The sequence below is a fragment of the Oratosquilla oratoria genome, chromosome 37 (genome assembly GCF_046742065.1).
Source record: "Oratosquilla oratoria isolate Oo_2021 chromosome 37, ASM4674206v1, whole genome shotgun sequence".
Classification (NCBI taxonomy): domain Eukaryota; kingdom Metazoa; phylum Arthropoda; class Malacostraca; order Stomatopoda; family Squillidae; genus Oratosquilla; species Oratosquilla oratoria.
Window position 1 is genome coordinate 13,146,306 of NC_134813.1, and position 20,000 is coordinate 13,166,305.

Here is a 20,000-nt window from a genome sequence, read left to right on the forward strand (position 1 = left end):
TGTGGAAGTGCTGTGTGTTTCTGCATTGCAATTGGACAGAGTGGGTGATGGACGGGGATGACCCTTTATCCTAGAGTTTCTAAAATGGGAGGGGTGTTCGGTAGGTTTTGTGTATGAAGGTGTATACCTTGATTTAGTCAACCCCCTTGTGGAGGGGAGAAAGCCTTTGATGTGTGTTAATATTTATTTGTTACTGTTGTTAATATCATTGTTATTGGAAAGAATGAGTGAAGAAAGACTAGTAAAAGAGGTGTGGAAGGCAGATGTGGAGGGAGTGAACATGAGGGGACGTCCTAGGATGAGGTGGATGGATGGGGTGAAGGGGGCTTTGGGGAAGAGGGGAATGTCTGTTGAGGAAGGACGGGAGAGGACAGAAGACGGGTGAATGGAGAATGGTTGTATATGGATGATGATGTGATTGCATGAGGTGGAATGGGCGGGTGGATGGGGGGTGAGGTAGTATGTGTGAGCAAAATTTGATGCAGCCCGAAGGGATTTCTCCTCGTCCTCTCATTTTATGCAATGGGGGGACGGAGAGGGGGGGTCGCTGATTTAATGAAGCGGCCTTGCTGTGGATGTGCTGTTTCTTGCGACACTGCTTCTGACCCAGGGCAGTGGACAAGGTGCAGGGATGACCCGTCATTCAGGAGGTGCTAAGATAAGAGGGAGGGTGGAGGGGTGTGGAGTGTATTCAGGGATGGAATGGGTGGGAATGATTTTATGCCTTTTTCTTTTTGGCTACCTCCCTTGTAAGTGGGAAAAAGCCTTGGTATATGTATGTATGTATCATTATTATTAATTCAAGTAATAAGCTGTAAATTTGCATACAAAGTCAATGAATGTAAATAAGTTGTTTATGACAGATGGGAATTTTCATTATGTAGATGGTTTGGGTTAATGGAAAGAAGAAATGAGTGTGGAAGTTGGAGGTAGATGGACTTGTAGGGGAAGACCAAGAACAATGGACATGGTGTGTGAAAGAAATGTCTGGCATGCAAGTTAGGGAGAGGGCAAAAGATAGCTGTTTATAGAGTGGTTGTGAATAGATGAAATTGGCAAGGTTCAAAGGGATTTCTTCATGTCTATTCTGTATTTTCTTTAGTGGATGAAGAGGTAAGGTTGTCATTGAATGAATCTGTTGAAGTAAACCAGCTTTGGCTGTTGGGTTCTGCTGTGAAGATGCTGTGTTGTGTTGCTTCTGACCTGAGAAGTGGGTAGGGGACAGGGATGATCTTACATTTACAGTGAGCCAAGATAGAAGGGACAAGAAATGGGTTTTTGTATGGGTGTGAGATGGGGGAAGAATGGGTATATGCTTCAACTCTGCCATCCACTTGATAAGGAGGGAAAGGGTTTTTTATATGTGCATATGAATGCATACATATACCAAAGGCTTTTTCCCCTTACATGGGGGGGGTAGCCAAAAAGAAAAAGGCATAGAAACCACTCCCACCCATTCCATTACCTATATATTCCACTATCCTCCACCCTCCTCCCTCCCTCTTATCTTGGCACCTCCTAGATGACAGGTCATCCCTGCACCCTGTCCACTGCCCTGGGTCAGAAGCATATTGTATTGCATATGAATACAAGGATAAAAAAGTAGGCACTTAGGAAGTTAAATGGCAAGTAGCAATGGTAGTAATAGTTATTAGGTGTTTGGGAGCCTTTGGTGTCAGTGGATTTGTGGACAAAACCAGTTCCCTTCTTGGGTTCTTGTCAGAAATCCTTCACCTCAGATATGTGTGTGATTGTGTGTAAGGCAGCATGACCAAGTGAACTTGTACAAACTATAATTTTGCTTAGTTTGTGATGGCATATCTAAATGTTGTATGGTGGCTGCAGTGGAACTTGCCAAGGTGAACTCTTCTGTTTAACTTAGTTTTGGATTTAATGATGATGAGGGGGGGGGATGGCAAAGAATACTGTGGGATGCTGTTGTGTGTTACAGTATTCTAGGGGTTGCTTATACCTGTGTTGTTGAGTGGACATTCATGTAATGTGATAAATGTGGGGTATGTTTCATTCGGATGCTATGGATTGTTGGATGTGCTTGTTATAGCAGTAGTAATGATTTTAGTAGCAACATTGCAAGGATAAAGAAGTGGTAATGGTTTTGTGGTCATGGTAAAATTGTACAAAGTAGTTGAGGGTGAATGAGTGGGAGATAATGGTTACGAGAGTTTGGACTAGAAACAAGTGAGAGGGTAAATTAGTTTGTGCAATATTGTCTTGCATAAAATTAAGTATATAAGGAAGGAGAAGAAAATGAAGGTGGTCAATGAGGGTGTAATTGGAGTGTGTGGGTGTGTGCCCTGCCTGGCTACCTCCCTTATAAGAGCGAAGAAACCCTTGGTATATAGATAGAAGACGCTAGTTCTTGCAAAATTAAGTACAGACGCTCCTCTACTTATGTTCATTCGTTTTACGTTTTTTCGATTTTACGTTTGAACTGACAGTAAGAAAAAAAAAATTTGAGTGAATTTTTTTAGTTTACCGTGCTCTCCGTAGTTCAAACGATACTTGCACACGACGCTGCGTCCATTGTTTACATTGCACAGACTACAAACTGAACATGCCTTGCCTCCTCCTCCTCCCCCTCCTCCTCCACCATCTCAATTTATGTTGCTTGAATTTAATCTATTTGAAATTGTTATTATTTTACAATGTTATGTGTTTAATTAATGATTTAGGGGTGTTTTATAAGATACGGTAATAGAATTTACCGATGTATAGTACAGTAACAACTTGCGTTCATTTTCAACTTACGTTTGGCCGTTCGGAACGTAACTAAAACGTAAGTTGAGGAGCGTCTGTATACAGGAGATTTTGTGGACAGGAAATATTTACTCACACATGAATATGCAGTCTGAAAATTTTATGCACAAAATACACCAGGACAAAATAAACAGGAATGCGGGTCCAATGTTGTTCGATTGTGCTGCATGATGAGGAGCAGCTCATAGTTCTTGGGTATGGTTAGAACCGAGAAATTTTGGAAAGAAAAATTTAATTATGAAAGAGTTAGGTTGATTTTCATTAAGCTGATTGAGGAAATTAAAAGATAGAATTTCCTGTAGCAGATAAATGAAAAAATTTAGGAGTGAGGAATATCTTTTAAGAATGATATTGGGTTGGATCTTAAGGCAAAAGTTAATATAAAGGAATTTGATAGTTTAGAGATGTATGTGTGTACATGTATATGTTCATACATATACAGTCATGGATATTCACATGTATATACATACATTCCAGATCATTCATTTTGCCATTTATAGAGGATATTCTTAGTTTTGAATATATTCATGCGTTTTCACTTTAATATTGTTAATTTTTGTTTAATTTTGTTGGCACAGCGATGACTTTTGGAAGATTTACTCTGGGGCCAGATAGTGCAATAGGCTGTGGTGCATCACTATAATGTAGGGGTTAATGAATTTGTAGCTGTACGTACGTGGAAGGTCCTACAATAAGGGCCTGCCTCTTGTGGTGGTTTTGGGAAATGGACATCAGAAAGACTGACAAGTTAAACACCATATGAGGACAGAGCCTTTATTTGTATGACGTTTCGCTTAAATAAAGGCTCCTCGTATGGTGTTTAACTTGTCATGCTTGTCGGCAACTGCTACTTTCATTAAAGAGGAAAAAAAATATATATATCAGAAAGAATCATCTCTGCCACCTATTTTCAGAATTTGTCAACACCCTCACCTACATCTGAAGATGTAACCCAGAGGAGCTGGCATTCACTCTCTGGACAGGACCCGAGATCTCTATCAACTCTTCCTCCCCCTTCCTACTGTCCCACATATAGAGAGCTGACAAACAACCCATTCCTTCCTTTTTCTGTTCTTTCTCCTCTTTCTCCTGTCATCCCCTCCTTCCTTACCTCCCATCTTTTCTTTGTCTTCCTTGTCCCTTACCTGTTAGCTGGTAACATAGAAATAGATTTTTTTTTTTTTTTTCTGTAGAGGTCTATGGGAGAACCAGAAGACTGTTGCTAGCTACTGGGGCTGTGAGTTTCCATTCATAGAAACTCTAGGGAGCATGTTTTATGGTTGCTAGTTATATAAAAACTTTCATAAATGCCACAGTGAATATTAATTACTTTGTATCGTGGTGCAGTCGGAGCATGCCAAGAACAACCCCTTCCTCAGTTCACCTACAAGCGAGTCTGTGCCAGATGGTAACATAAGCAAGAATGGTTCAGATCAAATTATCGACCTTTTCGGAGCTTCCACGGATGCTGCAGGGGCAGCAGCTGCTTCAGCGCAGGTGAGGAAGATGGGTTCTGTGTTGATATAAATAAAATAACCTATTTTGTTGTGACTTGTATTTCTGTTCCAGTTTTAGCTTGTTTCAAGCCTTTTAACTGGTTCCAGGCTACAAAAGCATCTGATGACTTGTTACAACTTGCTGGCAACCCATTTGCAGACATGATGGGGGGTGCAGGCAGTGCCCCAGCCCCCACAACTGCCCCACCAGCAGCCACACAACCATTCACCAATGGTAAGACGTTAGTGAACTTTTTCTTCAACACCAGTTGTTCAATCCTCTATGCCTCTCAGATATGTAAGTCTTTCATTAAATTGAGTCGGTTCTTTGTTTTCTGCAGCACCATGAATGTATGTATATTTTCCACAGCAGTTTATGCAATGCATTAAAAAGAATATGGCAAGAACCTTTACATGTATGTGTACCTCTCCAGGTAGATGGGTTTTAGTTATTTGTACTGTACTCCTTGCATTCCTTTCCCACACTTTTACCCTCTTGTACATGATCACATGATTTATGGTATTGCATGATCACAGACACAGTGAGGATGATACACCAGCGAGACTTCATATGATTGAATTGCAGAAATACAAGTATTTTGTCAAGGGATATGAATGTGAAGTCCTTGAATTTAACTTTTAAATAGCAAATGCAAAACTAAAGAGTTGTATGAACAAGATGCATTTTTGCCAAAGCAAATTATACATGACAGAAAAAGTTCTTTGAGGAAGTAAATTGGAAAGAGTTTAGATAGATAAAATATATGCTGGGGAGTTGTCCTGAAATTTGACAACTTAGGTGTGGAGTAATGTGCTTAAAATAAGTGAGAAAAAAAAATGGTGTAATAGAAATTGTGAGATAGCAAAACAAAGACCTTGAGAAAAAGGACAGTAAAGACAAATAAGTGCAAGAGTATCAGAAATGAATACACAGCAATTAGAAGAAGGAACCTTTGAAAGAGATAAAATTTACATATATTAAGAATTTTATTGTTGACAGCAGTATTAGTTTTGGGGACAATATCGGGTTGAAAAGGTAGTAAGTGGTGATCAAGGAGACTTGTGGAGGGCACTAGAAAAAAGGGTCGGTAGAAGTTTTTGAGTAGAGATTGATATTTAGTTATGAAAGACTGCTATGTGCCCATGGTCCATAGCCATGCCACTGAAGTTCTAAAATATTGACAATGAAAATTATGCTGTTAATGCCCCACATGAGATGACAGATGTAAATATGGCTATACCTTGTTCAGTAGATTTATAAATGGCACATTGAAACATAGAGGAGTCTTCAAGCTGAAAGTATACATACATACCAATGGCTTCTTCCCCCTTACGAGGGAGGTAGCCAAGAAACAAAGGCATGAAATCCACTCCCACCCATTCCATCCCCACATATTCCACACCTATTCACCCCCTTCCCTCTTATCTTGGCTCCTCCTGGATGACGGGTCAGAAGTAATGCAGCAAGACACAGCACATCCATAACAAGGCCACTTCATTTAATCAGTGACCCCACCCCTCTTTTCAGTCTCCTCTTGCAGAAAAAAAGAAAACGGGAAGAAATCCCTTTGGGCTGTGTCAAAATTATCATTCACACAAGGAAAGTATACAAGGATACTAAAAAAGGATATTGAAATATTGAATGAATTTTCAGTCTGGTTTAATATTGAAAGGAAGAGCTAGAGAAGTTGTATGAAGTTGTGTGAGAAGCACTATCGTTATTTAAGAACTTGTGTGAGAAGCACTTCGGTTATTTAACCCCTTCCATATGGTGCCGCACACGTAGGCGTCATGGACTTAGATCTCGGTGGCAGCAGCCAATGCCAGCCGTACGACGTGTCGTAATAATACTCGCATCATAAAATATAGTCACCGCTTACATCGATCGTTCTCTCTTCACCCGTGAATTTTGATAACCATAGAAAATGCGATTACAAAAGAATTAGAATGTCATTATGGAGGGGCAACTACAATAAATATAATCAAGACGCCGATATGGCAGCCTCGCGAATACACTCGCTCCCCATGACGACTACGTGTGCGGCACCGTATGGAAGGGGTTAAGAACTTGTGTGAGAGGCCCAAGAATCGGATATCATTTCTGATTTGATACAGACAGAAAATTGGTGGATAGAATATGTGAAGTGATTATATATTCCTTGGAGACAAATGTGGTAGCACTTTGAGAAAGTAGGAAGGAACCCCTGACTAGTATCCTCGACAAGTGTGATATCCAAAATATGCATAAAGGTTGTGTAAGACAGGTGGATGAATTACATGGAGAAGGGAGAAGGGAGATCCAGTAAATAATCCAATCGGTTTCAGAAAAAGAAAGGCCTATGGAAAGAATTTGTTGATTTTCCATTCAAAAGCAGTTGATGTACTGCATGAAAGAGTTAGAGAGATTGTATATTTACAGCAAGAGGAAGCTCTTAAAGTGCTACACGGAACACTAATTTGGAAACTGGAAAATGTTGGAGGACATGAAGGGATCAACCTAGAATAGGTTAAGGATTTTACTGTAAGACTCTTGTGCAAACTAAGATTTTGGATTAAAGAGGTGAAAAGAGGGATGTTCCAGAGGAACATGGGCACCTGTAATTATTAATTATTATTAAATTGGATGCGCTCTAGCTGAGTGGGTTAGGGCATCACTACTCATAGTGAAGGTCGAGGAGATGACAGTTCAAACCTTGCCACCGGCGAGTTGAACCAAGAGCATGGTTAATTAAATTCCATGCTACAAAGTCTTCTGAAAGGGGTACTGTCCTAGCCTCGTAGTGGGAGTTTTGCAATGTTAAACCGAATCTTCATTAAACTAAAACAATCGGAGTGAAAACACAGGCACTATGTCGTCCATCAGCAACTCCACATACACCAAAACTATCCAAGAAAAGTAGAAGAAACGTACAAGGGGACAGTAGGAGAGGCTTCTGGGAAATGTAATTGCCATTATCTGTGTTTATTGTGCTTCAATTTGTAACTAGTGCAATTAAACCATTTTTTCATAATGGACTTGCATTATTGCAAATTAATGAATTACAAATCTAGTGATACCTAATTTATGGCAATAAAAACTATTTTGATAAAGATATTGATCAGTACCTTGGAACAGACTTTACTCAAAAAATATTAAAGTAATATCATGAATATATTCATAGCTCAAAATCTAACCCAAGCGTTCAGGGCTGCGTTATCCCTGTATTTACCTTTGTCACTCGGTCTCTTGCCCCAGATCTTTCTTGCAGGAGACCTGCAGCTTTTGGGAAAGCATTCACAGCCACAGATTCAGCCCATAAATTACTCAGTGGAAAGGTTTTGTGTTGCTGTAGTTATCCATGTTATAATTGTTAAGGGTGAGATATAAGGTGAGGAGCATACGTCGGGTGTGTGTAGCTGCAACCAAAGCTGTTACCTTTGCCCTATGCACTTGGACTGTTGGGGCAGGTAACAGTTCCTGCTGAGAATCGAAGAAAAGTGTGGGATTTGAACCTACAACTAAGCAAATGCAAAGCCAGCACACTTCGATTACACCACAAGGGTGTTATTGTCGTTATTTCATTTAACAGAAGTGCAGAATTAAGGGTTCTGTTTGTAGACTTGTAATTTCAGTTTTTGTTGTTTATTGGAAAAGCAGTAGAAAATATAGTTTAATGGATCTCCATGAAAATTTACATACACATTCAAGATAAAGATTATGTGGCAGTCAGTGGATACCCTTTACATGCATGTACACACTTGCATGGTGGCGACTCAACATGACACGATGCTCCTCGAATTGCCTTTAATGGGCAAAACCAGAGGAGGAAGCAATGGTATTTCAGGGTCACAATAGCGGCAAAATATTGCTGGTTCTAACTTAGGACAGATTCAGGGAGAAAAAATAGTGATCTTTGTCATGACACAGCGACGGTGAAGAAAATTGACGCACTATCTTTGCCTATCAAGCAAAGCTAGATTAAAATAATTTACAAATTGAATGGATAGGAGGAAAGCAAAGCTATTCAGGGTCACAGTAAAGCCAAAATGCCACTGATTTAAACTTTTGAAGAAAGTGTAGGAAAATAGGTGCCTTTGTTTATGAAGTCACTCGTGATAGAAAACACAAGATCAAATTCAATTTCTAGTTTTGTTTACATCACAAACCATCATCTTTCATTGCTATATCTACACTAGTATTGAATGATTTTGAAGGCTTCACACCCAAAAAAGGTAAGTCGTTACAAAAACTAATCTGTCTAGTACAGAAAATACACATACTGAAGGCTTTTCCCCCTTCCAAGGGAGGTAGCCAGAAAATAGACATAAAATCCACTCCCACCTATTCCATCCCCACATACTCCACTCCCATACTCCACTCTCATCCACCCCCATCCCCTCCACTCCCATCCCTCCCCCTTATCTTGGCTCCTCCTGGATGACTGGTCATCACTGCATCTCGCCCACTCCCCTGGGTCAGAGGCAGTGTCACAAGACACAGTACATCTACAGCAAGGCCACTTCATTAAATTGGTGCCTCCCCCCCCCCCTCTCCGTCCCCTCATGCAGAAATGGAGAAGACGGGGAGAAATCCCTTTGGGGTGCATAGATTTATTTTTCACACATACTCCCTCATCCCCCTATCCCCTACCCATTCCCCCTCATGCATCACAGCATCCATACACAACCATTCACCATTCACCCCTGTCTTCTGTCTTCTCTCATCCTTCCTCAACAGACATTTGCCTCTTTCCCAGTGCCCCGTTTACCCCATCCATCCATCTCATACTTGGTTGCCCCCTCATGTTTACTTCTACCTCTGCCTTCCTCACCTCTTTTACTAATCTTTCTTCACTTATTCTTTCCATGTATCCAAATCATCCCAATACTCTTTCATCAACCCAATCTCCCAACTTCCTTTCCACCCCCATTCTCCTCCTCAGCCTAGTATCCTCTGTCATATTTCTCAGGCACCCATCTCAAACACATTCAAACTCCTCTCTTCCTCTCTTATGTTCCATGTTTCTGCTCCATACAGTGCTGTCATATAATTACCTCTTAACATCCATTCACAAATGTCTATTTCTCATTACACTTTTTAATCCCTCTAGGCATTTACTTGCTGCTCTCAGTCCACATTCTACCTACACCTCTATTCCTCCCTTTCCCACCATATTTGCACCCAAGTATCAAAAACTATTAATTTCCTCTCTCCCCCTTAACCCCTTACCCAGCAAGGACGAGTAAATTCGTCTTCACCCAATTTTTTTTTTTCAGAGTGCAACGAGTTAACTCGTCCAAACATAATGTTTCAAAAACAGACACAGGCGAGTATAATCGTTGAATTAGGGCCCTTCTTAGCCATCAATTAGTATACTCGATGATTCGTATGTCTGGTAGCTGTGTCTCATCCGCCTTGGGATACATTTGTTAGTGATAAGGTATCAGTCAAATGAAGCAGACTCGTTGCTTTTGTACACACACACTTTTTCTTTATGAATTATGCCCAGATGTCGAGCTCAGAAGATGAGAATAAATATGAAGCTTCAGTTAGAAGCTTGGATACATCAGATGAGAGTGCAAGTTCATCTGATGATGGCTATTCTCTCAAGTGAGGAAGAGGGAGGAGGATTTACGACATTAGTGTCGACATGTCGGAACAAAACATGCTTTCTCCACCACCATGTTTCCCATTCACTGGAAATCCCAGATTATCAATTGTAAAATAAGATATTAAAATGAGTAAAATAAGTGTGTAATTTCCCTTTACTTTTGATTCTAAAGTTGGGAAAAAGACAATAAAAAAGGGAAGACGAGATCTCGTTTTTGCTGGAAATGGTATCTTTGAAATAAATTTTCAAGTAAAATATTGGTAGTAGATATAAAAAAAAAAAAAAAATCCATAATCAATATGAACAATACTATAAAAAAAGCAATAAAAAAAATTGTCTTATTGAAACTTTTCCTAAAAGAGAAAAAAAAAATAAATAAATAAATAAAATAAAAAAAAGTTGCCAGGCAAGGGGATGATACTCGCTTCCAGTCTGCTGCCACTTTCTCTCCTTGTACATCTCATCACCTTTCACCCACATTTATCTTCAACTTTCTTTTTTCCCACACCTTCCCAAACTCTGTCACCTAACTTCCTTAATCCCTCCTCTGATCGTGCTACAAGCAGTGTCGTCAGTAAACAACTGGCTTATCTCCCACTTTTCTCCATTTTCTTTTACCATCTCCAGTCCCTGACCCATTGCCCTTACATTTATCTCTTGCACCACCTCGTGTATAAATAAATTTGAAAAAGAAAAGTCTCAAGTTGAATACTTTGCCATGAAGTGAAATTCGTAGTTGGAAAGATTTAGACTTAACATCCTCGCATGAAGCTAGATTACACAATCTATAGAATAAACTTGAGCAGAAAAAGGATACAAGCCTGGCTGAAAAAACGGAGATTGATAAATTGAGAAGGGAGAATGAAACTCATAAATGAGAGAAAATCAAAACTCCATGGAGGAGAAAGAGGATAACCTTTAAAAGAGATCATGGAGAAATAGGTGAGAGCCAGGAACAAGAAATAGTAAAGGTTCTCTCTCAGAGAAGTTGTAGACAAGTCTAAATGAGTCTTACTCTTTGGATGCCAAGAAGAATACAACACCTCATGGAAGTTACATCAAGAAAAAGAATGCAAATTATTAGGAAAATTACATCAACTTGTGGGAAGAACTTGGATGTAACAGACCAGTTTGACAGTGTGTATAGGTTAGGCAAGTATAAGAAAAATTGTGCATGCCTAAAAGAAGTAATCTGCAAGTCTTAGAAGCTAGCATGAGAAGAAAAATTAAAAAATATTTGGATTAGGAAAAATGCTAAGAGGAATGAGCAAAGACACAAAAGCTCTTATTGGAAGCCAAAATTATTGGATCAAAGAAGATTTTTGAGAGAGAAAGAGAGAGAGAGAGTTGTCAATCAGAAGGTGAGGAAATGGTTTCTGATAAAACAACAAGGCAGTATTGCAAAGTACTACAAGGAAACTTAGAATAGCATATGCTGGGTTGGAGATATATGATTACTTAAGGATAAATGAGCCTGATATATTGTGTCTAGTAGAGACTAAACTCCCCAAGTTTTTTTATATACAGTTGGGGAACAACAGATACACCTGAAGAAGAGACAGAAGATAAAAATGGTAGTAATGTTTGTGGTAAGAAGTGTCATGCAGGTGGAAGAAGCAAATCTGAGTGAAGGCAGGGCTGAAGTAATTCACCTAAAGATCAGTACTAAAGGACACAATGAAAGAGACTTCATGGTGGCATATGTTCCCTCCAAGACAAGCTCTTGGGATGAAACTGAATATCAAGAAATGTTAAAGGTCAACTGAGAAGGTTCGGGGATTATTTTTTATTTCAGGTATGAAAATGTAACTTTGAAGAAGTTAGAACACTAAAATGCACATTTCTATAATTTTAATAGTCTTGATTTTATCCAAATAGGATGATCTTAAAAGTGCCTGATTGTGGATGAATTTTTCAGTGTTGTAGTTACATTTTCCACCACTAGGGTAACTGATGATATCGGTAGTGTTGTTTACATTCTTGGACATCGCCATGAACACTGGGGATTTCACATTGAATGAAGAAGAGTTATTGGATTTGGATGCCCTGTCATGTTCCAATGTAGGTATAGTACAAGGATACATGTACAAACCAATTCGGATATCCAAACAAAACTCTACTGACAAAGAACATGTCAAGAGCAAGGAATCATCAGAGGATGAATGCCCAGAACAAGTAGGGAATAAGGACTGGTGAGTTTGTTGGAATGCATTACTGCATGCATACGTTACGTACATAAATGCACACAAACAATCGTACATCACACCAGACCAGCCACATGATTTTGTTGGTTTGTCATCAGACATGCGTATGAAGGTTTGAAGAAGGGAAGTGGTAGGCCTTATTCCCTGCTTATTCTGGGCATTCATCCTCTGAAGATTCCTCACTCTCAACATTACTTTGTCAGTTGAGTCTTGTTTGGATATCTGAATTGGTTTGTACATGTATCCTTGCACCATACCCACATTGGAACATGGGAGGGCATCCAAATCTGATAAATCTTCTTCACTCAATGTGAAATCCCCATGGTGTTTGTGGCCATGTTCAAGAATGTAAACAACACTACTGATGTCATCAGCTGCCCTAGTGGTGGAAAATGTAACTACAACATTTACAAGTTTGTCTGCTATCAGGCACTATTAAAATCATGCTATTTGGATAAAATCAAGACTACAAAATGCTAGAAATGTGCATTTTAGAGTTCTAACTTCTAAGTTGTATTTTCATACATAGAATAAAAAGTAAAGAAAACAAAAACCTCAGTTGACCTTTAAAAGATCAAACTAAAGTAAAATATTGAACAAAATAGTAACATGGTCCTTATTGGAGATTTTAATCATGGTGACATCAACTGGGAGAAATGGGAAACAAATAGCAAAGCAGATTCCTGGGGAAAACACTGATGAGTATAGCATTGGAGAACACACTGACCCAGTTGGTAAAAGTGACCTGGAGAAAAGGAAATAATACTCCCACAAGATTAGATCTGTTACTAACCAAAGAGCCAGACATCAGCTCCTTGAACTACCTTTGCCCATTAGGAAAAAGTGACCATATTACAATTGAATTTCAGCTGAAGGATGAGGAAATAGAGCCAAGGAATAAATCACACAGGCAAGGGAAAAAAGGAGGGTGATGCTTGGAGACGAGAACTTGACCTGGGAAGAAGTGATGAGTGGAGTCCCACAGGGTTCTGTATTGGCTTCGATAATGTTTGCCATACATATAAATGACATGGATGAAGGTGTGGAATGTTGTATTAACTTCTTTGCAGATAATGCAAAACTACCAAAGAGAGTAAGTACAGAGGGAGATTGTAAATGACTACAAAAAGACCTGGACAATGTCTGGGAATGGAGTCAAAAGTGTGAAGGTGAACTTCACCATCAAGAAGTGTAGTATAGTGGAATTTGGAAAAACAAAAATAGAATGTCAGGACAATATAAAATTGGTACAAAGGAAGTTAAAAATGTCAACTCAGAAAGGGACCTAGGAGTAACTATCAGCAATAACATGGCACTAGACAAACACATCAACAGAATAGTCCGAGAAACTTTCAATTTACTAAGATCAATGAAAGTGGCCTGTGACTACCTGAATGAAGAAATGGTAAAGAAAATATTAGTTACATTGATAAGACCAAGATTGGAGTATGCTGCAACACTATGGACACCCAGTACTAAAAAGAACATAAATTAGAAAGAATTCAAAGAGCAAAGACAAAGATGGCACAAATGCTCTCCAAATTGACATACAAAGATTGGACAAACTCGAACTACCAACCCTGGAACAAAGAAGAGAAAGAGGAGATCTAACTATCTACAGAATTCTGAAAGGGATGGAAGTCCTTGTTAGAGTTGATTTACTAAAGTGGGATAAAAGAAAAACGAGGACATGAAAAAAAAAAAAAATTAAAGGATAGTTACAGAAGAGATCTGAAAAAGAATAGCTTCCCACACAGAGTGGTAGGTATCTGGAACAAATTGAATGAGGAAATGGTGCAAAAACTATACAAGAATTTAAGATCAAACTGGATGCTGAAAGATACAAAAGTGGGTCACTACGAGCATAGCTCTTTTCCCGTAAAATACAACTAGGTAAATACAAGATGCAAAATATTTACAAACGTGTAATATCGTATATACTAAAAACCATTAGGAAATGAGAGTTCAGATTTGCTGATATCTTAAGATAACATTTGGATAGTCTTGTTTCCTAGTGGATTTAAAGTATTTTTCTCTCTAAGGAAAGATTGATTTCCACTCATTGAAGAAAGCAGCATAATTCTGGGATATAGATGTATCACAAGCTACTAAACAGTAGACAACACAGAATGTGCAGTTAATATACCCCTGTACAGAGACATTAACTCTTGATTAACTGATCTGTTGCCTTTAAACTCTAGCAGGAGACCTGTAGTATACATATGCAGTATATATATATTTTCCATTTTTTATAAAGAAACTGGCTTGACTATGCATGTAAATGGATAAGCTGCATGAAAATGTATTTGACAGATTATTAGAGTATGCAAAGCTGTATTTTAGATTATAAGGTTTACTCAGGATTTTTGAAAAGCGAAGAAGTTCAGGAGAACTTTTGAGCTGAGCAAGCTTTATCTATTTTATTTTCTTGGTTTGTTATTTTTTTCCAGATTATCTTTTCAAGAATATAAGCAGTATTCCAACTAGTTTTTGTTAGCTGGTTGTTCCATAGCTATTATTGCATACATGCATAACGAAGTTTTGTAATGAGCAATTATAGTACTTAGATATATTTGTTGAGTTCTCCAGCTAGTTTTAGCTCTTCTCTTCTAGTTTTTGAAAATAACAACCAAGGTAGTGTTGTAGTAAACATTCTTTGGTTGTTAATTTTTCTCTTGTAGCAGTACATGCCGTGGAGTTGCGTGCTAGTTTTAGTAACACTTAGTGTTATGTCTCTCAGGGTTCAGCAGCAACATCACCACCTCCCAGTCCTCCTCTGGTTTTGTTAGTGATAATGCATTCGATGTCGTGTTCGGCGCTACCAGTAGCCACACCCAGAGTAAGTCCTCCTTTAGTTTTGCTTATTATGTTTATTTTCTTATGTTTACTACCATTTAATTGGTCATCTTCAAAGAGGCTCTGCATATTCATTTAGATGTATTTAGATAGGTTGCTACTTTATTTTGCTTCTGTATAATTTGTTTGTTTTTTGTTTTCTTTCCTTTTCTTTTTTCCGTTTCTTCTTCCTTCAGCTCTTTGGCAGTTAGTTATACACAACACAAATGTCTAGGCTTGGGAGATCATCATTCTCATACCCCGCCTCCTCTTCATTCACTCCCATAATAATACACATCCTTCACTCCTGCTTAAACTATGAAGCGAACATTGCACCTTGTTTCTTTCGCAGCATTACTGCTAGTTCATACATGGTGCACTCTTCTCATGGGACAGGTCATTACCTAGTTCTATAAGATTTTCTCGAACTTGTCATCCACACACATTTTCACTTGTTCATTGTGGTGACTGAGCTGTAGCTGCTTCATTTACCTCCTTCACTCTCCCACTCTTACTCCGACTCCTGGCACCACTTATTTGTGCATCCTCCCTCTTCCCTTTTGACGGAGGATGTTAAGGAAAGGCAAAATAATGAAGGGTTATATATATATATATTTTTTTTTTGTTCAGTGGCAAATAATGCATTTATTTTCCACTTCTATTGAAAAGTCAAGTTCTAGTTGTAGTAATTCTGCATTTTAATTTCTTGTCTTTGTTTGATAGATCAAAATTGTTCATATGTGTATGAATATTAGGAGAAGCAACAAGTTATCAGTATGAAAACTAATGACAAGGTTGTACTTGGAGAAAAAATCTGAAAAGAGAAGACAAATATTAGTGTGAAGCCTTTAGGGAAATCATAAATTTTCCAGTTTGAAATGAATGGATTAGGGTAAAGATGAAAATGGTTATGAAAAAAGAAAGAAAAAAGATGAAAAAGGGTAAAGAGATGGAAGCATGTCAGTTGCATTTTTGAAAATCTGAATGTGCATGTACTAAGGGCTTTTCCTCTTTTGTGTGAGGTGGCCAAACATAGCATGCCTGCATTTCTTGTGGGAGAATTGGTTTATTGTTCCCTCAAATTTCACTGACTGGAAACCTGCAGCCTCGTGACAAATCTTCCCATGAATAAGCAAAAAGAAGAATTGTACTAACGTCTACACTGTTCTAGTGTACACCTGTTTTACTATCACCTGTTGAAAGTAGTAGGAAGGGAGCAGTTGCTAGTTGTCGGCACTCCTTATGTTGAAAGATCAAGGAAATACAAAATTGATAAAGAGAGTTTGTTTCAGTTGGAAGTATCAGCTCCTTTGTGTCGTACCTTCAAATGGAAGTGAGAAGGTTTATGGAGTTTGAATATGGGGAGCAAAGGGGTGATTTATGTTCTTGGTGGAGCACTTTGTGCAGGTACTCGTTATCAGTTCCTTGGAGGAGAAAAATGTTGGTTCTCATTCTCCTTGCTCTGTTCCATTAAGTTACGTTTTAAATCACATATGTGACCATAGTGGAAGTATTCTTATTCCCTTGCTTGCCATGGACATGTAAAAAAAAGTGGAACCCTGTCAATAAATTAATTTGTTGCCCTGATACTCTCTTTCATGTCAGAGGCCATCTGTAGGTCTAGATCAGTGGTTCTCAAACTTTTTCATGACCGACCCTATTTGGAACATTTCAATCCTTCGGGACCCAGAATAAAGTAAAGAGAAACCAAATGGGCAGTGATATATACCCTTTACTTTGGAAAAGAAAATTGTACAGCTTTTCTTTAACAAAACTATATTAACAGAATCCATGGCACTGCATTTCCTTCAGAAAACTAAATTAGTCATATATTTGAAATACTCTGAAAATGTAAGAATTTTCCATGTCCCTGCAACCCATCAAAATTGATATCGCAGCCCAACTTTGGGTCGCGACCCATAGTTTGAGAACCACTGGTCTAGATACACATGTGAGTTGGTTGTTACAAAGTTCCCTGTTATTGTTGTTTGACAATATATGGATATAAATTTTCATAGCACTACATACACAATTCACCCAGCTGTCTCTCCTACAGAACATCAGTCACTCAAAGGTTAAAAGCTAAAAATGGGACTAAAGAAAATATCACTAACAGCAAAGTAGAAATGATCACAGTCCACACACATGATAACATTGCAAGCATCTACATACTACCCTCCCCATTGGACACCAAGAGATACAACCCCTTAATTCTAACCTCTCAGTGCACTGGTAAACCCACATCATCCAATATGACTACATACACACAAATGCACAAACTGCAAACCAAAGAGGAAACAAAATACTGGAACAATTCCTTAGTCTGAATGTATTAAACTCCAGGAACTCCTCACTGAAGAACCTAACCAATAAGCAACATCACCAGGTATAATAATGTGCTCATCCTCTCTCTCAACTATAGTCTCGCCTTAGACCACTTTCCAATAAAGATCACCAAAGAACTTGAGAAAAAAAATTAAACCTATGGGACCTTGCTGGCAGAGCAGGTTAGGGTGTTGTTACTTGGGTGAAGGTCAAGGGAATGGCAGTTCGAATCCTGCCATCGGTGAAGTTGAACCATGGGCATGGTTAATTAAATTTCATGCTACAAAGTCCATTGTAAGGGGCACCATCCTAGCCTCCCAAGAGAGGGAAGTTTATGTTGTTAAACCATATCGTGTACGAATAACTGAAAAACAACAAGAAGGCAATATGGCAAGATTACATGAAGGCAATAGAAAAGAATTTAGACCTTCACTGTAATAACTCTTTCCACTTGTATGCAAAGCAGTGAAAGATATGACAGTGGTAATACAGAAAGCCAGCAAGAAACATTTCAAGAGTCTACAGGAAAAAGTACAACCCAAGCTATGCACCTAATCTTGCAGAAAGAAACCAGCTGAAAAGCGAGCTAAAACCCACAGAACAAGAGAAGAGTAACAAAAGGAATAATTGGGGAAGAGCTGTGTGTGTGTGTGTGTGTTTTTGTTTATTTATATTTATAAGGGAACTAGGAGGGATAAGCCTCTTAGTTTATTTGCAACCATTCCTTGTATGCATGCTTATTTTTTGCTACCACCACTGTTGCCTTTTCATTCTGTCCATCTATTCCACTTGTCTTTTACTTTGTCTTTCCCATTTTAATACTTAGCTACCAAATAGATTTGAGAATCAGGAGTGGAGGCAATAAGAGTCCTGCCGTGCTGCAAGTGAGCTCATATTAAGGGTATACAGTAAGTCCTCGTTATACGGAACACATGCGTTCTTGAAAGCCTTACCGCAAATTGAAATTACCGTATACCGAACCCATTATAACATGTAATAGTAGGATATGGTAGACGTACCTTCTCCCTGCTCTTTCCTCTTCAAAACACGAGCGGATACCATATCTGTGAATTTTTATTACCATAAATAGAATCGAGGGTAGTAATTACCAAATACCGTAACTGAATTTACTGGATAAAGAATTGCCGTATAAGGAGGACTCGCTATACTACATTGAATTCCATGCTCTTAAAAGTATTCTGTAAGGAATTACCATCCTAGCCCACAAGAAGGTTCTCCTTGAAACACCTCTTTCATTTCTTTCTATTCTTTATAGTCTCACCAGGTGTTCTTCCTTGTTCCCTTTCCCACTCGATATTGTCATTTACACCACTTCTCTGCATCTATCCCTTCTTTAATGTCCTCTCTTAATCTCCTTTTCATGTGGCAAGACATTCTCCTGCTCTTGTCTTGGATACCTTGTAATCTGCTAATGCCCTTGTAACTACCCACCTACCAACCACTCTGGTCCATATAAACTTAAGTATTTCTTCTTAAATTCTTTTATCATATCCCTATCAATATATATAAATCATGTTCTCTCTCATTCATTCCAGGCACAACTTGCCTATCACTGTTCTCATCTCTCTCCTTTCTTTTCTCTTTGCAAGAAGTTGTTGGCTAAAGGTGGCAATGTTTTTTGGGTTTTCATGGACTTTGGGAAACTATATGACAGGGACAGGGTTGATAGAAACGTTTAAGATATTTGTGGGAGAGGGAGAAGTCTGTTGAAAGTGGTAAAAAATTTAACATGAGTAGGAGGAAGTATGTATGAGAAAAAAAATTGACGCAGTCCAAAGGGATTTCTCCCTGTCTTCTCCTTTTCTGCATGAGGGGACGGAGAAGGGGGGTCACCAAATTTATGAAGCGGCCTTGCTGTGGATGTGCTGTGTCTTGCGACACTGCTTCTGACCCAGGGCAGTGGACAGGATGCAGGGATGACCCATCATCCAGGAGGTGCCAAGATATGAGGGAGGGTGGAGGGGAGTGGAATAGGATATGGAATGGATGGGAGTGGAATATATAGGAAATGGAATGGATGGGAGTGGTTTCTATGCCTTTTTCTTTTTGGCTACCCCCCGTATAAGGGGAAAAAGCCTTTGGTATATGTATGTATGTATGTAGTAGGTCATGTGTAAGGGTTGTGATTGGAGTGTGTGTTTTGAGGAAATGTGGGTCTTTGGGATGTGTGATGTTGCCATGGTTGTGCAATGTATTGTATACATATATGGATGGGGTTGGTAAGGGAGATAAACATGAGTGCTAGGTAGAGAGTTGGGTGAGGATGAAGGGACCTAAGTTTGTGACATTACACTAAATCAAGAGATCAGTGACGGATGCCTACAAGTGGTGGTCCTGCAAAATGGATAGTGAAGCTGGCTTTTTGAAAATCTGTCGGCTTCCTCACCTTAATCAGGATATGCAGCTTTGAGGAGCTGACTCTTAGATTCCAGACAGGGTCCAAGGTTGGTCCTTGTGTATGTGAGAACGAAAGTGTTGTGGAAGTTAATTTTACTATAGTTGATGTTTCTATATTTAATAAACTATGAATGCATTCAAATTAGTAATGAAAATATTTTCTTGTTACTATAACCAATACATTTAATAAAGAAATGTGCTGAATGGCCTGGAGGCTTCAGAGCTTGGCTGATAATGCTAAAAGATTTGTAATTTATTGCAAGGCTGGGCCTTTCTCTCAACTTCAACTATTTCTTGTGCCTTTTCTATTCTCTACTTCTCCAAATAGAGAGCTGGGTGGCAACTGCCCTCCT

The 20,000-nt window shown here is 38.9% G+C and overlaps 1 protein-coding gene across 19 annotated transcripts in view; it reads left to right on the forward strand.

The window, feature by feature from the left end:
* The window catches only part of lap (phosphatidylinositol-binding clathrin assembly protein lap), a 204,559-nt gene that overhangs the window by 153,656 nt on the left and 30,903 nt on the right, over positions 1–20,000 (forward strand). For 18 of the 19 annotated variants that reach the window (XM_076175216.1, XM_076175221.1, XM_076175214.1 and 15 more), the window contains 2 exons: positions 4,126–4,275; positions 4,383–4,509. In XM_076175216.1, coding sequence (XP_076031331.1) covers positions 4,126–4,275; positions 4,383–4,509 — 277 coding nt within the window. Of the gene's footprint in view, positions 1–4,125; positions 4,276–4,382; positions 4,510–14,809; positions 14,909–20,000 lie in introns of all 19 variants that reach the window. The other variant, XM_076175231.1, reaches the window with a different exon arrangement.